The sequence below is a fragment of the Pleuronectes platessa genome, chromosome 6 (assembly GCF_947347685.1).
Source record: "Pleuronectes platessa chromosome 6, fPlePla1.1, whole genome shotgun sequence".
Lineage (NCBI taxonomy): Eukaryota > Metazoa > Chordata > Actinopteri > Pleuronectiformes > Pleuronectidae > Pleuronectes > Pleuronectes platessa.
In genome coordinates this window covers 2,870,693-2,881,750 of record NC_070631.1, presented here as the reverse complement: position 1 = coordinate 2,881,750, position 11,058 = coordinate 2,870,693, and the positions used below count along the sequence as shown (strand labels likewise).

Genomic DNA, 11,058 nt, shown 5'->3' with positions numbered 1-11,058 from the left:
TGTGTGTGTCTGCTGTGTGTGGCAGCGTGCACGCCCCTGTGTGTTTGTGCTCACTGTCCTTCTCTTTACGTGACAGAGTGGGAGCGTCGGAGGCATCTGATGGTTCCCAGACTCTGGCTCCGTTTTATCTGATGCTGCGATGGCAGCTGCTGACCGAAGGAATTCATACGTGTGTGTATAATTCGTCTTATGGCTCAAAACAAACACGGGACTCGGGGACGTCTTTCACTCACTCTGCTCGGACGGGACACAAACACAAGGCCGGGTTTGGTTTTCAGAGTCGCTTGATTATAAAATTTCAGGGGCAGCCCATAAATACAATGGAGCTCAAACCCAAGCAGGTCGGCCGGTGTGTTCTCTCCGAGCCGTGTGTATACACAACGAGCCGCAGAGATACACACAACTGTGGGCTGAGGCATGTTGCTCCCCCCGGGCTTTGAACTCGCCATTTTTATTTGCTTCCTCTTAATGATAATAATCTGGGGCCTGGCAGCGGCTGCGTGAGCGAGCCTCCCCTGAATCACAGAGAGAGAGAGGGAAAGAAGAAATGACATGAATTTATTATGAGGAAAAATTACTCAAACTCTGCGCACCACACGACCTGCCGCGGCACGGTGAGCGGCCGGGCCCTCAGGTGACAACGACGGATAAATATTTTACGTCTAAATATGATTTTTGGGTTGGAGGGGGTGGCGGGGGGGGGGGGGGGGGGGTTCTGAGGCTGCTGTCTGAGGATCCTGCAGCACCCGGACCAGGGGTTGAGCTGAAGTGAGACTCTGGGGTGTCTCTGTGTCTCTGTGTCTCTGCATCTCTGTGTCTCTGCCTCTCTGTGTCTCTGTGTCTCTGTGTCTCTGCCTCTCTGTGTCTCTGTGTCTCTGCCTCTCTGTGTCTCTGCCTCTCTGTGTCTCTGCCTCTCTGTGTCTCTGTGTCTCTGTGTCTCTGCATCTCTGTGTCTCTGCATCTCTGTGTCTCTGTGTCTCTGCCTCTCTGTGTCTCTGCCTCTCTGTGTCTCTGCCTCTCTGTGTCTCTGTCTCTCTGAGTCTCTTTGTCTTTGCATCTCTGTGTCTCTGCGTCTCTGTGTCTCTGCCTCTCTGTGTCTCTGCATCTCTGTGTCTCTGCATCTCTGTGTCTCTGTGTCTCTGTGTCTCTGCATCTCTGTGTCTCTGCCTCTCTGTGTCTCTGCATCTCTGTGTCTCTGCATCTTTGTGTCTCTGCATCTCTGTGTCTCTGTGTCTTTGTGTCTCTGTGTCTCTGTGTTTCTGCATCTCTGCATCTTTGTGTCTCTGCATCTCTGTGTCTCTGTGTTTCTGTGTCTCTGCATCTTTGTGTCTCTGCATCTCTGTGTCTCGGTGTCTCTGTGTCTCTGTGTCTCTGTGTTTCTGTGTCTCTGCATCTTTGTGTCTCTGCATCTCTGTGTCTCGGTGTCTCTGTGTCTCTGTGTTTCTGTGTCTCTGCATCTCTGCATCTCTGTGTCTCTGTGTTTCTGCGTCTCTGTGTTTCTGCGTCTCTGTGTCTCTGTGTCTCTGTGTCTTTGTGTCTCTGTGTTTCTGCATCTCTGTGTCTCTGTGTCTCTGTGTCTCTGTGTTTCTGCGTCTCTGTGTTTCTGCGTCTCTGTATCTCTGTGTCTCTGTATCTCTGCGTCTCTGTGTCTCTGTGTCTCTGTGTCTCTGTGTTTCTGCGTCTCTGTGTCTCTGTGTCTCTGTGTCTCTGTGTCTCTGCATCTTTGTGTCTCTGCATCTCTGTGTCTCGGTGTCTCTGTGTCTCTGTGTCTCTGTGTTTCTGTGTCTCTGCATCTTTGTGTCTCTGCATCTCTGTGTCTCGGTGTCTCTGTGTCTCTGTGTTTCTGTGTCTCTGCATCTCTGCATCTCTGTGTCTCTGTGTCTCTGTGTTTCTGCGTCTCTGTGTTTCTGCGTCTCTGTGTCTCTGTGTCTCTGTGTCTTTGTGTCTCTGTGTTTCTGCATCTCTGTGTCTCTGTGTCTCTGTGTCTCTGTGTTTCTGCGTCTCTGTGTTTCTGCGTCTCTGTATCTCTGTGTCTCTGTATCTCTGCGTCTCTGTGTCTCTGTGTCTCTGTGTTTCTGCATCTCTGTGTCTCTGTGTCTCTGTGTCTCTGTGTCTCTGTATCTCTGTATCTCTGCGTCTCTGTGTCTCTGTGTCTCTGTGTCTCTGTGTTTCTGCATCTCTGTGTCTCTGTGTCTCTGTGTCTCTGTGTTTCTGCATCTATGTGTTTCTGCGTCTCTGTATCTCTGTGTCTCTGTATCTCTGTGTCTCTGTGTTTCTGCGTCTCTGTGTCTCTGTGTCTCTGTGTCTCTGTGTTTCTGCATCTCTGTGTCTCTGCGTCTCTGTGTTTCTGCGTCTCTGTGTCTCTGTGTCTCTGTGTTTCTGCATCTCTGTGTCTCTGTGTCTCTGCATCTCTGTGTCTTTGCATCTCTGTGTCTCTGCATCTCTGTGTCTCTGCATCTCTGTGTCTCTGTGTCTCTGTGTCTCTGCATCTCTGTGTCTTTGCATCTCTGTGTCTCTGCATCTCTGTGTCTCTGCATCTCTGTGTCTCTGTGTCTCTGCGTCTCTGTGTCTCTGTGTCTCTGCCTCTCTGTGTCTCTGCATCTCTGTGTCTTTGCATCTCTGTGTCTCTGCATCTCTGTGTCTCTGCGTCTCTGCCTCTCTGTGTCTCTGCATCTCTGTGTCTCTGCATCTCTGTGTCTCTGCCTCTCTGTGTCTCTGTATCTCTGCATCTCTGCATCTCTGTGTCTCTGTATCTCTGTGTCTCTGCATCTCTGTGTCTCTGCATCTCTGTGTCTCTGCATCTCTGTGTCTCTGCATCTCTGTATCTCTGTGTCTCTGTGTCTCTCTGGTCTGGACACAGGCAGAACTCCAGCACCAGGCCTGTGTGCCGAGCTCGGTGAAGGCCTGTGTCTCTCGACTCAGCCGCGCTCTTTGGGTGCCCTCAGGTGGAAGCCGGGTATAATTGCTGTTGACAACCTACAAGTCATTGTGCAATTAAAGCATCTGCCGCTCCGGTGTGGCAGCGGGCCGTGATGCCTTGTGACAGCCCGTAGCCATTAAGCAACTGTAAGCAGCTGGCGTGCCTTGGTGGGGGGAAGTAATGTGACAGAGGTACCCCCCCCCCCCCTATTGTTGCCCTTGTCTCATTGGGGAAAAGAGGGACATTACATCACTCACTGAACACTTGGGGGGGGGCGTCTCCGGGAATGGGGAGGGGGCACATCTACAAATGAGACCGAGCACAGCTGGATGCTGGGAGGAGAACTTCTGAAAACTAGAGTTTAATGGTTTTGTGAGGATGAGGGGAAGTGGAAAGTACCAGTAGAGATACTGGTGTTATTGTGAGTTTGTTCTTTAACGATCAGCTGGTTGATTTGTCAGTAGATAGAAAATGTATTGGCAAACACTTCTGATAATCAATTCATCTTTTAAGTACTTTTTAAAGAAAAAATTGACAAAATTTGTAAAGTTTTTTAATGTTTTTCACTTTCTTGGTTTTCTAATTTAATATATTTGAACTGTTTGAGAAGTGAACTCATGTGGGTCAGCCTGATGCTGTACTCTAGAGGCCATATGATTTATTGATAATAGAGAATAAATCAGCTGAGATCATCAATGAACATCACACTTATATCATACTTACCTCTTAATACTGTTCCTATTCCACTTATATTTCTAACTGTACTTCCTATTTATTTTCATATTCCACTATTCACAGTACTCTGCACTTTAACTGCGTTTTTTTTGCACTTCTGGTTAGATGCTAAACTGCATTTTGTTGTATAAGTACTTGAACTGTGCAATGACAATAAAGTTGAATCTAATCTAGTGTCGGAGCCTTGTTTCCTCACAAGTGACCAAACAGCTCGATCAGGGCCGGACGGAGGATTTCACTGAGCTGTGAAAAGTGAAATAAATATAAACGAACAATTCTTTAGATTGTAAAAAAAACAGAAGAAGAAGAAATGAAGTGTAGATCAAAGCAGCTGGTCGGTTCTCTGAGGAGATGACATAAGTCTTTTCTTTAATTACCACATATCTGAGTCATTTCTGAGTCTCATGCAAATCTGGGCTTTTGATGTTCGTTTAGCTGCGGCCGAGTTCGCGGGGGATTTGTGTGCTCACGATTTGCACGCTCTTCGGTCAGATCTGATTATTTATTTAATCATCTCCTCCTCGTGTCTTTCAAATTCTCTAAAGTCCGGCCCGCAGAAAACTGTACGCTCTTTTTGATACATTAGAAATATAAAAAAATCTGATTCAAGACACTAATCATTGATTAATCAGATTCATGAGGTCAGATTGTGTAGATATTGTATATATACATGTTTTATTACCTCTGTAGAGCCGTTTCAAGTTTAAGCATTGACCTCAAGGGAACTAAAGCTCGGTCTTAATGAGGTAAAAACTTAATTTCTGAGCTCCTGGTTATGTTCTGAGGTAAGATGTGATTTCCTGTTAGGTTACAGTCAAGGTAACGTTTTGGTTCTGCTGTCCACAACGAATGGAAGTCAATACAAAGTCTTAATAAGGATAGCTGTGCAAATATGTGTGTGTGTGTGTGTGTGTGTGTGTGTGTCTCAGTATATGTGGTCCAGGTATCACTCACATTCTGGGGACAAAAAGCAAGTCGGCATAATGTGAATAATTTTAATTTAAGGTGAATACATGTTTAAGGTCAGGATTACGTATTGTAAATAAATGTAAGTCAATGTAGTGTGTGTGACTGTGTGTGTGTGCGTGTGTGTGTGCGCCTCTTGTCTGACTCTGAAGGATTTGCTGCTTCAGCAGGGAAGGAATCAGTCCTGTTGCCTTTGCCATGCAGGAAAGTCGGCGTAAGGAAATTCCTGAGCTTCACAGTGGCAATCAGGCAGTTAAGGAGCTGCCAGAGAAAATGGAGCCGCACGTCACTCACTTTCATGGCTTATTCACACCAGCAGCACCGCTCGGGCACAAAGAGAGAGGCCTCCTCACTCACTCACCCCAACAGGCCAGCAAATTGTCCTCTGCTTCAGAGCTGCTGGAGTGTGTGTGTGTGTGTGTGTACGTGTGTGCTTGTGTGTGTGTGTGTGTGTGTGTGTGTGTGTGTATGTGTTACAACAGAAAGCTCACCTCCATCTAAAGCAGCACAGCAGGTGTTGTGTGGTTTTAATCTGAAATGTGCAGACGCTGCAGCTTCTTCAATCCAAGAGTCAGGAACCAGCGTTTTGTGTTAGTGGGTCATTGTGTTCCACCTCCAGTCCAGCAGGGGGCAGCAGAGCTGTCATTAGACTGGTTTTAAAGGCTAAAGAATCATTTCAATGTACTTTGCATTGAGTGCAGTCCTCTGTTGTTTTTAAAATAATGAAATCAAGTTTTATTTAAAACAAAATCCTCAATTCAATTGTTTGTGTCAATGCTGCGTTCAAGAGCTCGTGAATCCCCAAACAAACATAGTTTAAACTTGTTATTATAACAGACTTGTAATTAGTGTTTTGATTATTTGACTCAGAATAAACAATCAAATATTTCATGAAATGAACTGAACTAAGTTTTTGTGTCTCTGTGTATCTGAATTTAAAATGTGGTTTTACTTTGACCATTTGTGTGTTTATAAATAATATATTGTGACCTGGAAAGGTGTTGTGAAATAAAATGTTTTATCGGGATTATTTGTTACTAAATACAATTTTATTACAAAAATTTAAAAAGCATATCAAAATAATCAAAATACACCAGAGATGAGGGCTTGATTGTTGTTCAGCTATAAATTAAATGTATTATTTAATATATCTATATATAATCTGACTATAAATGTAAACAACTGACATAAAAATGAAATAAATGAAACAGAATATATTTCACAATGTACTTTTTTTCAATGTTTATATATTTTGTCAAATTTAAATTTTCCCACTGCCCGTAAAAGCAACGCGTGACAGAAACGCACGCTTGTCCCCCGCTGCCGTAAACCTCCGGCGGGGTGTCGCGAAGCCCCTCCGTGTTATTCAGAGAAGTAAACAGTTGTTTAGCGCCGGGAATCGAACGTGAGGAAAACAAGTGGATCTGTGTCGCGTCCCTTCCACGTGACTCCGTCGCCTCCCGCGGATCCAGAGGATGAGTTGATCCGGAACCAGCTGGAGAGATGGCAGCGTACAACACTGGAGGTAGAAAGAAACAACAACCTGAGCTGCAACACAACCTCTCCGTGTGTTCACTGTGTTGTTGTCAGGTGTGTGGGTCAAACTGAAACCACGTGTGTGTCTGTGTGTGTGTGTGTTGTTGTTGTTGTTGTTGTTGTGCAGATGTTGCGGGTCACGCCGTGGTGGTGGAGCTGAGTCCCGACATACACATCTGCGGCTTCTGCAAACAACAGTACAACAACTTCGACGTGTTTCTGGCCCACAAGCAAAATGGGTGTTCGATCCCCGCCGGCACCACCGACCCGTCGGGCTCCAGTGCCGCGTCCGCCCTCACAGGTCAGACACTGTGCACGTCAAGTGTGCACGCGCCAGGTTATAGACCGAGCCATGAACTCAGACTCACACCACTCAACTGTGCAGGTTATAGACTGAGCCTGGAACTCAACTGTGCAGGTTATAGACTGAGCCTGGAACTCAACTGTGCAACTACTCATCTGTGATGGTGCAAATCTATGGGTCATCTGCAATCTGTTATATAATCATGTGCAGTCTATAACACTACATATAACATCATGTGCAATCTGTTGCACTATATAATAATGTATATAGTCATGAGTAATCTGTTTCACTGGATATAATCATGTGCAACAATAACCACGTGCAATCCTTTATATAATCATATGCAATATGTATAACACTATATGATCATGTGCAATATCAATATCACTATATAACCATGTGCACTATGTTGCACTATATAATCAAGGGCAATATAACACACTATATAATCATGTGCACTATGTTGCACTATATAACCATTTGTTATCAGTCACACTGTATATATTTTGTTGACAGTGTGTATATCCTGTTTAAATTGTATATATATCATTTTCATCTAGCGTTTATACAGCATGTTTACTTATCAGTTCCACTGGTCCCACTCTGCCTCTTCCACTGGTCCCACTCAGATCCCAGTGCTGAGTTTGTTTTCGAGGAGACGTACCAGACCTGTGTGATGAGAGGCGTCAAAAAGATTCTGACCAAAGCCCAGAAAACACCTTCCAGAAAATTAAAACCCGCCCTGACTTCAAAGAGACACAGCTGCTGCTTCTCAGGTCGGTGCCCCCCCCCCCCCCCCCCCCCCCCAGCTCGTTTACGACTCTAACACATTCCTGCTCCTCAGAGAACTGTACTTCCTGCCAGTCCACGTTAAATTAACTTTCCACCAGTGCTCAGGCTCCACGCACCTCGTTAACAGCTCCATGTGTCTCCATCCACAGGCTGCACCTTTAAAACACAGTACGGCCAAAAAGACATGGAGCGGCATCTCAAGACCCACACGGGTACGTCAGCACCCTCACATGTAGAGTTCAAACGTTTCTACAGCTCTGCATTCAAGTTGGACATAATGAGTGTTGTAAATATTGTGTATTTGCTCTGTTACACACCTCATCCAGTGCACTTCTGTTCATCCAGGGAGAGGAATAGTAGCAGTAGTAGTTTCTCCTCACTCTTTACTGAGGGTCAGGGTCATGAGGCGTTTGATTGATTGACCTGTGACCCTCGAGTCAGGTCTTGACCCAGGTTGTTGTTGTTGTTGTTGTCTTGCAGGTGAGAAGCCGTTTGAGTGTGAGCTGTGTCACAAGCGCTTCAGCCGGCGGGACAAGCTCAACATGCACAGCCGGCTGCACACGGGCGAGAAGCCGCACAAGTGCAAACACTGTCCCTACGCCGCGGCCGACAGCAGCAGCCTGAAGAAGCACCTGAGGATCCACTACGACGAGCGGCCCTTCAAGTGCCAGATCTGCCCGTACGCCAGCCGCAACTCCAGCCAGCTCACCGTGCACCTCCGCTCGCACACCGGTAGGCAGACACACACACACTGACCCCTGGGCAGCGGGGGGGGGGGGGTTGAGAGACTGCTAAAACACATCCTGTGTCATTAGGGGGCGAAGCAGCTCAATGCTGATTCCTCAGTGTTTTTACTGTCATTATTCTTTTTTGTTTAGATTTCCCTCCTAAATCCTAGCCACTTCTCAGGCACGGAAAATTAATAAAGTCAAAGTGGAGCTATAACAATTAATATTCTGTTTATTTACAAACAGCTCATAAACCACTTGTCCTAGAGACCAAACTATTTCATCATCTCCATCTTCTGAGTCTTGTTCCCTTTTCCCACAGAATATCAAACATGGGAATAAAATTAACTAATAGTTTGATTTGCTTCATATTCACACGATGTTCACAGAATCATTTCCATACATCAATTAGTTTAGATTTTACAAGCGGATACATTTTTATCCAATATGTCTTTTTTCCACATATTTGTACGACATTGAGATATCAACAAAGAGCCCCGACCTGCCGACCTGATTTCTCTTTTCAACACAATCCACTGATATTTGTCTCACTGCAAATTTTGATCAGTTCAGAAAATCCATCACAACGTTATCTCTCAGAATATCCCATATAAATTACCACTGATGTCTCCGCACACAGTCGTTCTTTGGATTTCAAATAGTTCTCAGATATATCGATAGATGAGTCAGCAGTGACGCTCAGTGTCTCACTGTATATAGTAAAGAATTTTAGAGCGATGATGATACAGGCTGATTATTTATCCAAGTCTTACACATGTGATGTCTTGTTGTCCTGAGATGTGAGACGCTGTGAGGACTCCATGTCTCCCTGATGATGCAGTCGCCTCCTCTGCTGCAACAAAGACAGACAACTATTTATCTTTGTTTTTTTAAATGCTCACGAGCTGATTGGACTAAGATCCCTGAGCCCTATTTTTACGATATCATTTGTTTTTATTTTCGAAAGGGGACGCACCGTTCCAGTGCCAGCTGTGTGACGCAAAGTTCAAAATCAACTCCGACCTAAAGAGACACGTTCGGATCCACTCTGGTGAGAAGCCCTACAAGTGTGAGTTCTGTGATTACCGCTGTGCCATGAAGGGAAACCTCAAGTCTCACATGCAGATCAAACACGGCACCGAGAACTCCTTCCGCTGCGACCACTGTGAGTTCCGCTGCGCCAACAAGACCGCCCTGCGCCAGCACACCCGGGAGCACCAGCCCCTCCAGCCCATGCAGTGCGCCAAGTGCACTTACTCCTGCTCCAGCAAGGGGGCGCTCAAAGTCCACGAGAGGATCCACTCGGAGGAGCGGCCCTTCAGATGTGACTTCTGCAACTTTGCCTCCAAGCAGCGCAGCAACCTCGTCATTCACACCAAGAAGTTCCACTCGGATAAGCCGGAGAGAGGCGGGGGCCGGGGAGCGGGGAGAAGTGGAGGAGGAGGCGAGTCCCCGAAGCCGATTGGCTCCCGGTACCGAGCCAAGCTGGACGCGGCCCGAGCCTTCAGCTGCGACGCGTGCCACGCCTCCTTCGTCCGGGAGGACTCGCTGCGGAGCCACAAGAAGCAGCACCGAGACGCTCAGCACGAGCTGCAGCTCCAGCTCTCCGGCCCGGACACGCTCAGCCTGGTTCCCATCACCTCCCAGTGCACCGCCCAGCTGGAGGTCCCCCTCCCAGCTGACCCGATGGCTCCTTACAGCAATGCACAGCTCAAGATCATCGTGTCTCACCCGCTGGGGCAGCAGAACCCCTTGATCCCAGCAGGTGTGGAGCGGCTGGGTAAGACCAGCGTGGTCCTGCTGAGCCCGGAGAACCAGGACATGGTGGTGAACTCCATGATCCAGCAGGTGAACCTCCTGACCCCTATGCAGCCCCTGGGGTCGTGTCCGGCTGCAGAGGCTTCCCTCGAGCCCCAGACGGTCCTGTTGACGCAGCTCGGCGCCGACCACACCGACAACCCGCTCCACCAGGCCCTGCTGCAGACGGCCATCACTGCTCCGGACTCCAGCAGCACGCAGGCCTTCATCACCACCTGCTCCGAGCTGGACGGCCTCAACGCCCTGATCCAGGAGGGCGGCACCGAGGTCACGGTGGTGACGGAGGGGAAAGCCGCCGCGGGGACCACAGCTACACAACCCGACGTGGTGAGCGGTCCATCGGAGGACATGTTGACAGTTAAGGTCGAGGAGAACAACTTACCCCCTGAGGACAGTGCGTTACTGGCGCCCAGTATGGGCCTGGTTGGACAGAGTGTGGTCGTCCATGGCGTCCCTCTGATTGTGTCCACTCAGCCACAGCAGAGCGCGATAGAGCAGCTTCCTCCTCACACGCTCTACACAGACTCACACTCGCTGGAGGGGATCCCACCATGAGCCGAGCGCTTTGTGTGTTCGTCTTAAAATGAAAAGATTGTAACGGCATCATAAGCTATTTCCTCTGCCAGTAAGAACTCTTTATTCTGAAGGAGACGTTTGTGCGGGACATCGACAAATATCAGTATTTAGTTTCTAGCGTTTAATTTAATAACTAACCACTGAAAATAACAACACCGTTAACTTTATTATTGCTCTAATTTCCACATTTTAGAATAATGAATTGTCGTCGTAGCACAGTAGATCGCTCCGGACTATTTTAACACTGAAAAGCTTTTGAATATGAAACTTAATCATTCGCACACATCTGTAGTTTCATACGCTCTATTTTCAGTTGAATAAATTGTGTGGACATCACTGCTAAACCTACGATCAAGTGTAAAAGAATAAAGTCTGAAAATAATGGTCACAACTAGATTTTGAATTCGCCTGTGTTGTGGTTTGTTCTCCTCCCATTTGTCCATTAGGTGGCAGCAGAGCGATGAGAGTAGAATCTATTCTCTGCTCAAACTGTGGATTGTTGCAGCCTTCAAGTAGTTTTTTTCTACCAATGCTTCATATATGAAGTTATTTCTGTCTTTTACTTTTGGAAATAATCATTTTCTGCTCCTCGTTCTGAATCCACGCAGTCGTCAATCGTACATCAGCGTCTTATTTTCTTAAAAGCCAAGTTGCTCTCCCAATAGATTTTCCAATAAAGTGGC

The 11,058-nt window shown here is 47.0% G+C and overlaps 1 protein-coding gene across 1 annotated transcript; it reads left to right on the top strand.

Annotated features, from left to right (window-relative positions):
* Positions 1-5,940: 5,940 nt before the first annotated feature.
* Positions 5,941-10,771, top strand: zfp64 (zinc finger protein 64 homolog (mouse)). The gene is made up of 6 exons (XM_053424960.1): positions 5,941-6,146; positions 6,285-6,458; positions 7,091-7,237; positions 7,403-7,465; positions 7,734-7,985; positions 8,949-10,771. The coding sequence occupies exons 1-6, from the start codon at positions 6,125-6,127 to the stop codon at positions 10,352-10,354; spliced, it is 2,064 nt and encodes a 687-aa protein (XP_053280935.1). The 5' UTR covers positions 5,941-6,124; the 3' UTR covers positions 10,355-10,771.
* The last annotated feature ends 287 nt before the right edge of the window (positions 10,772-11,058 follow it).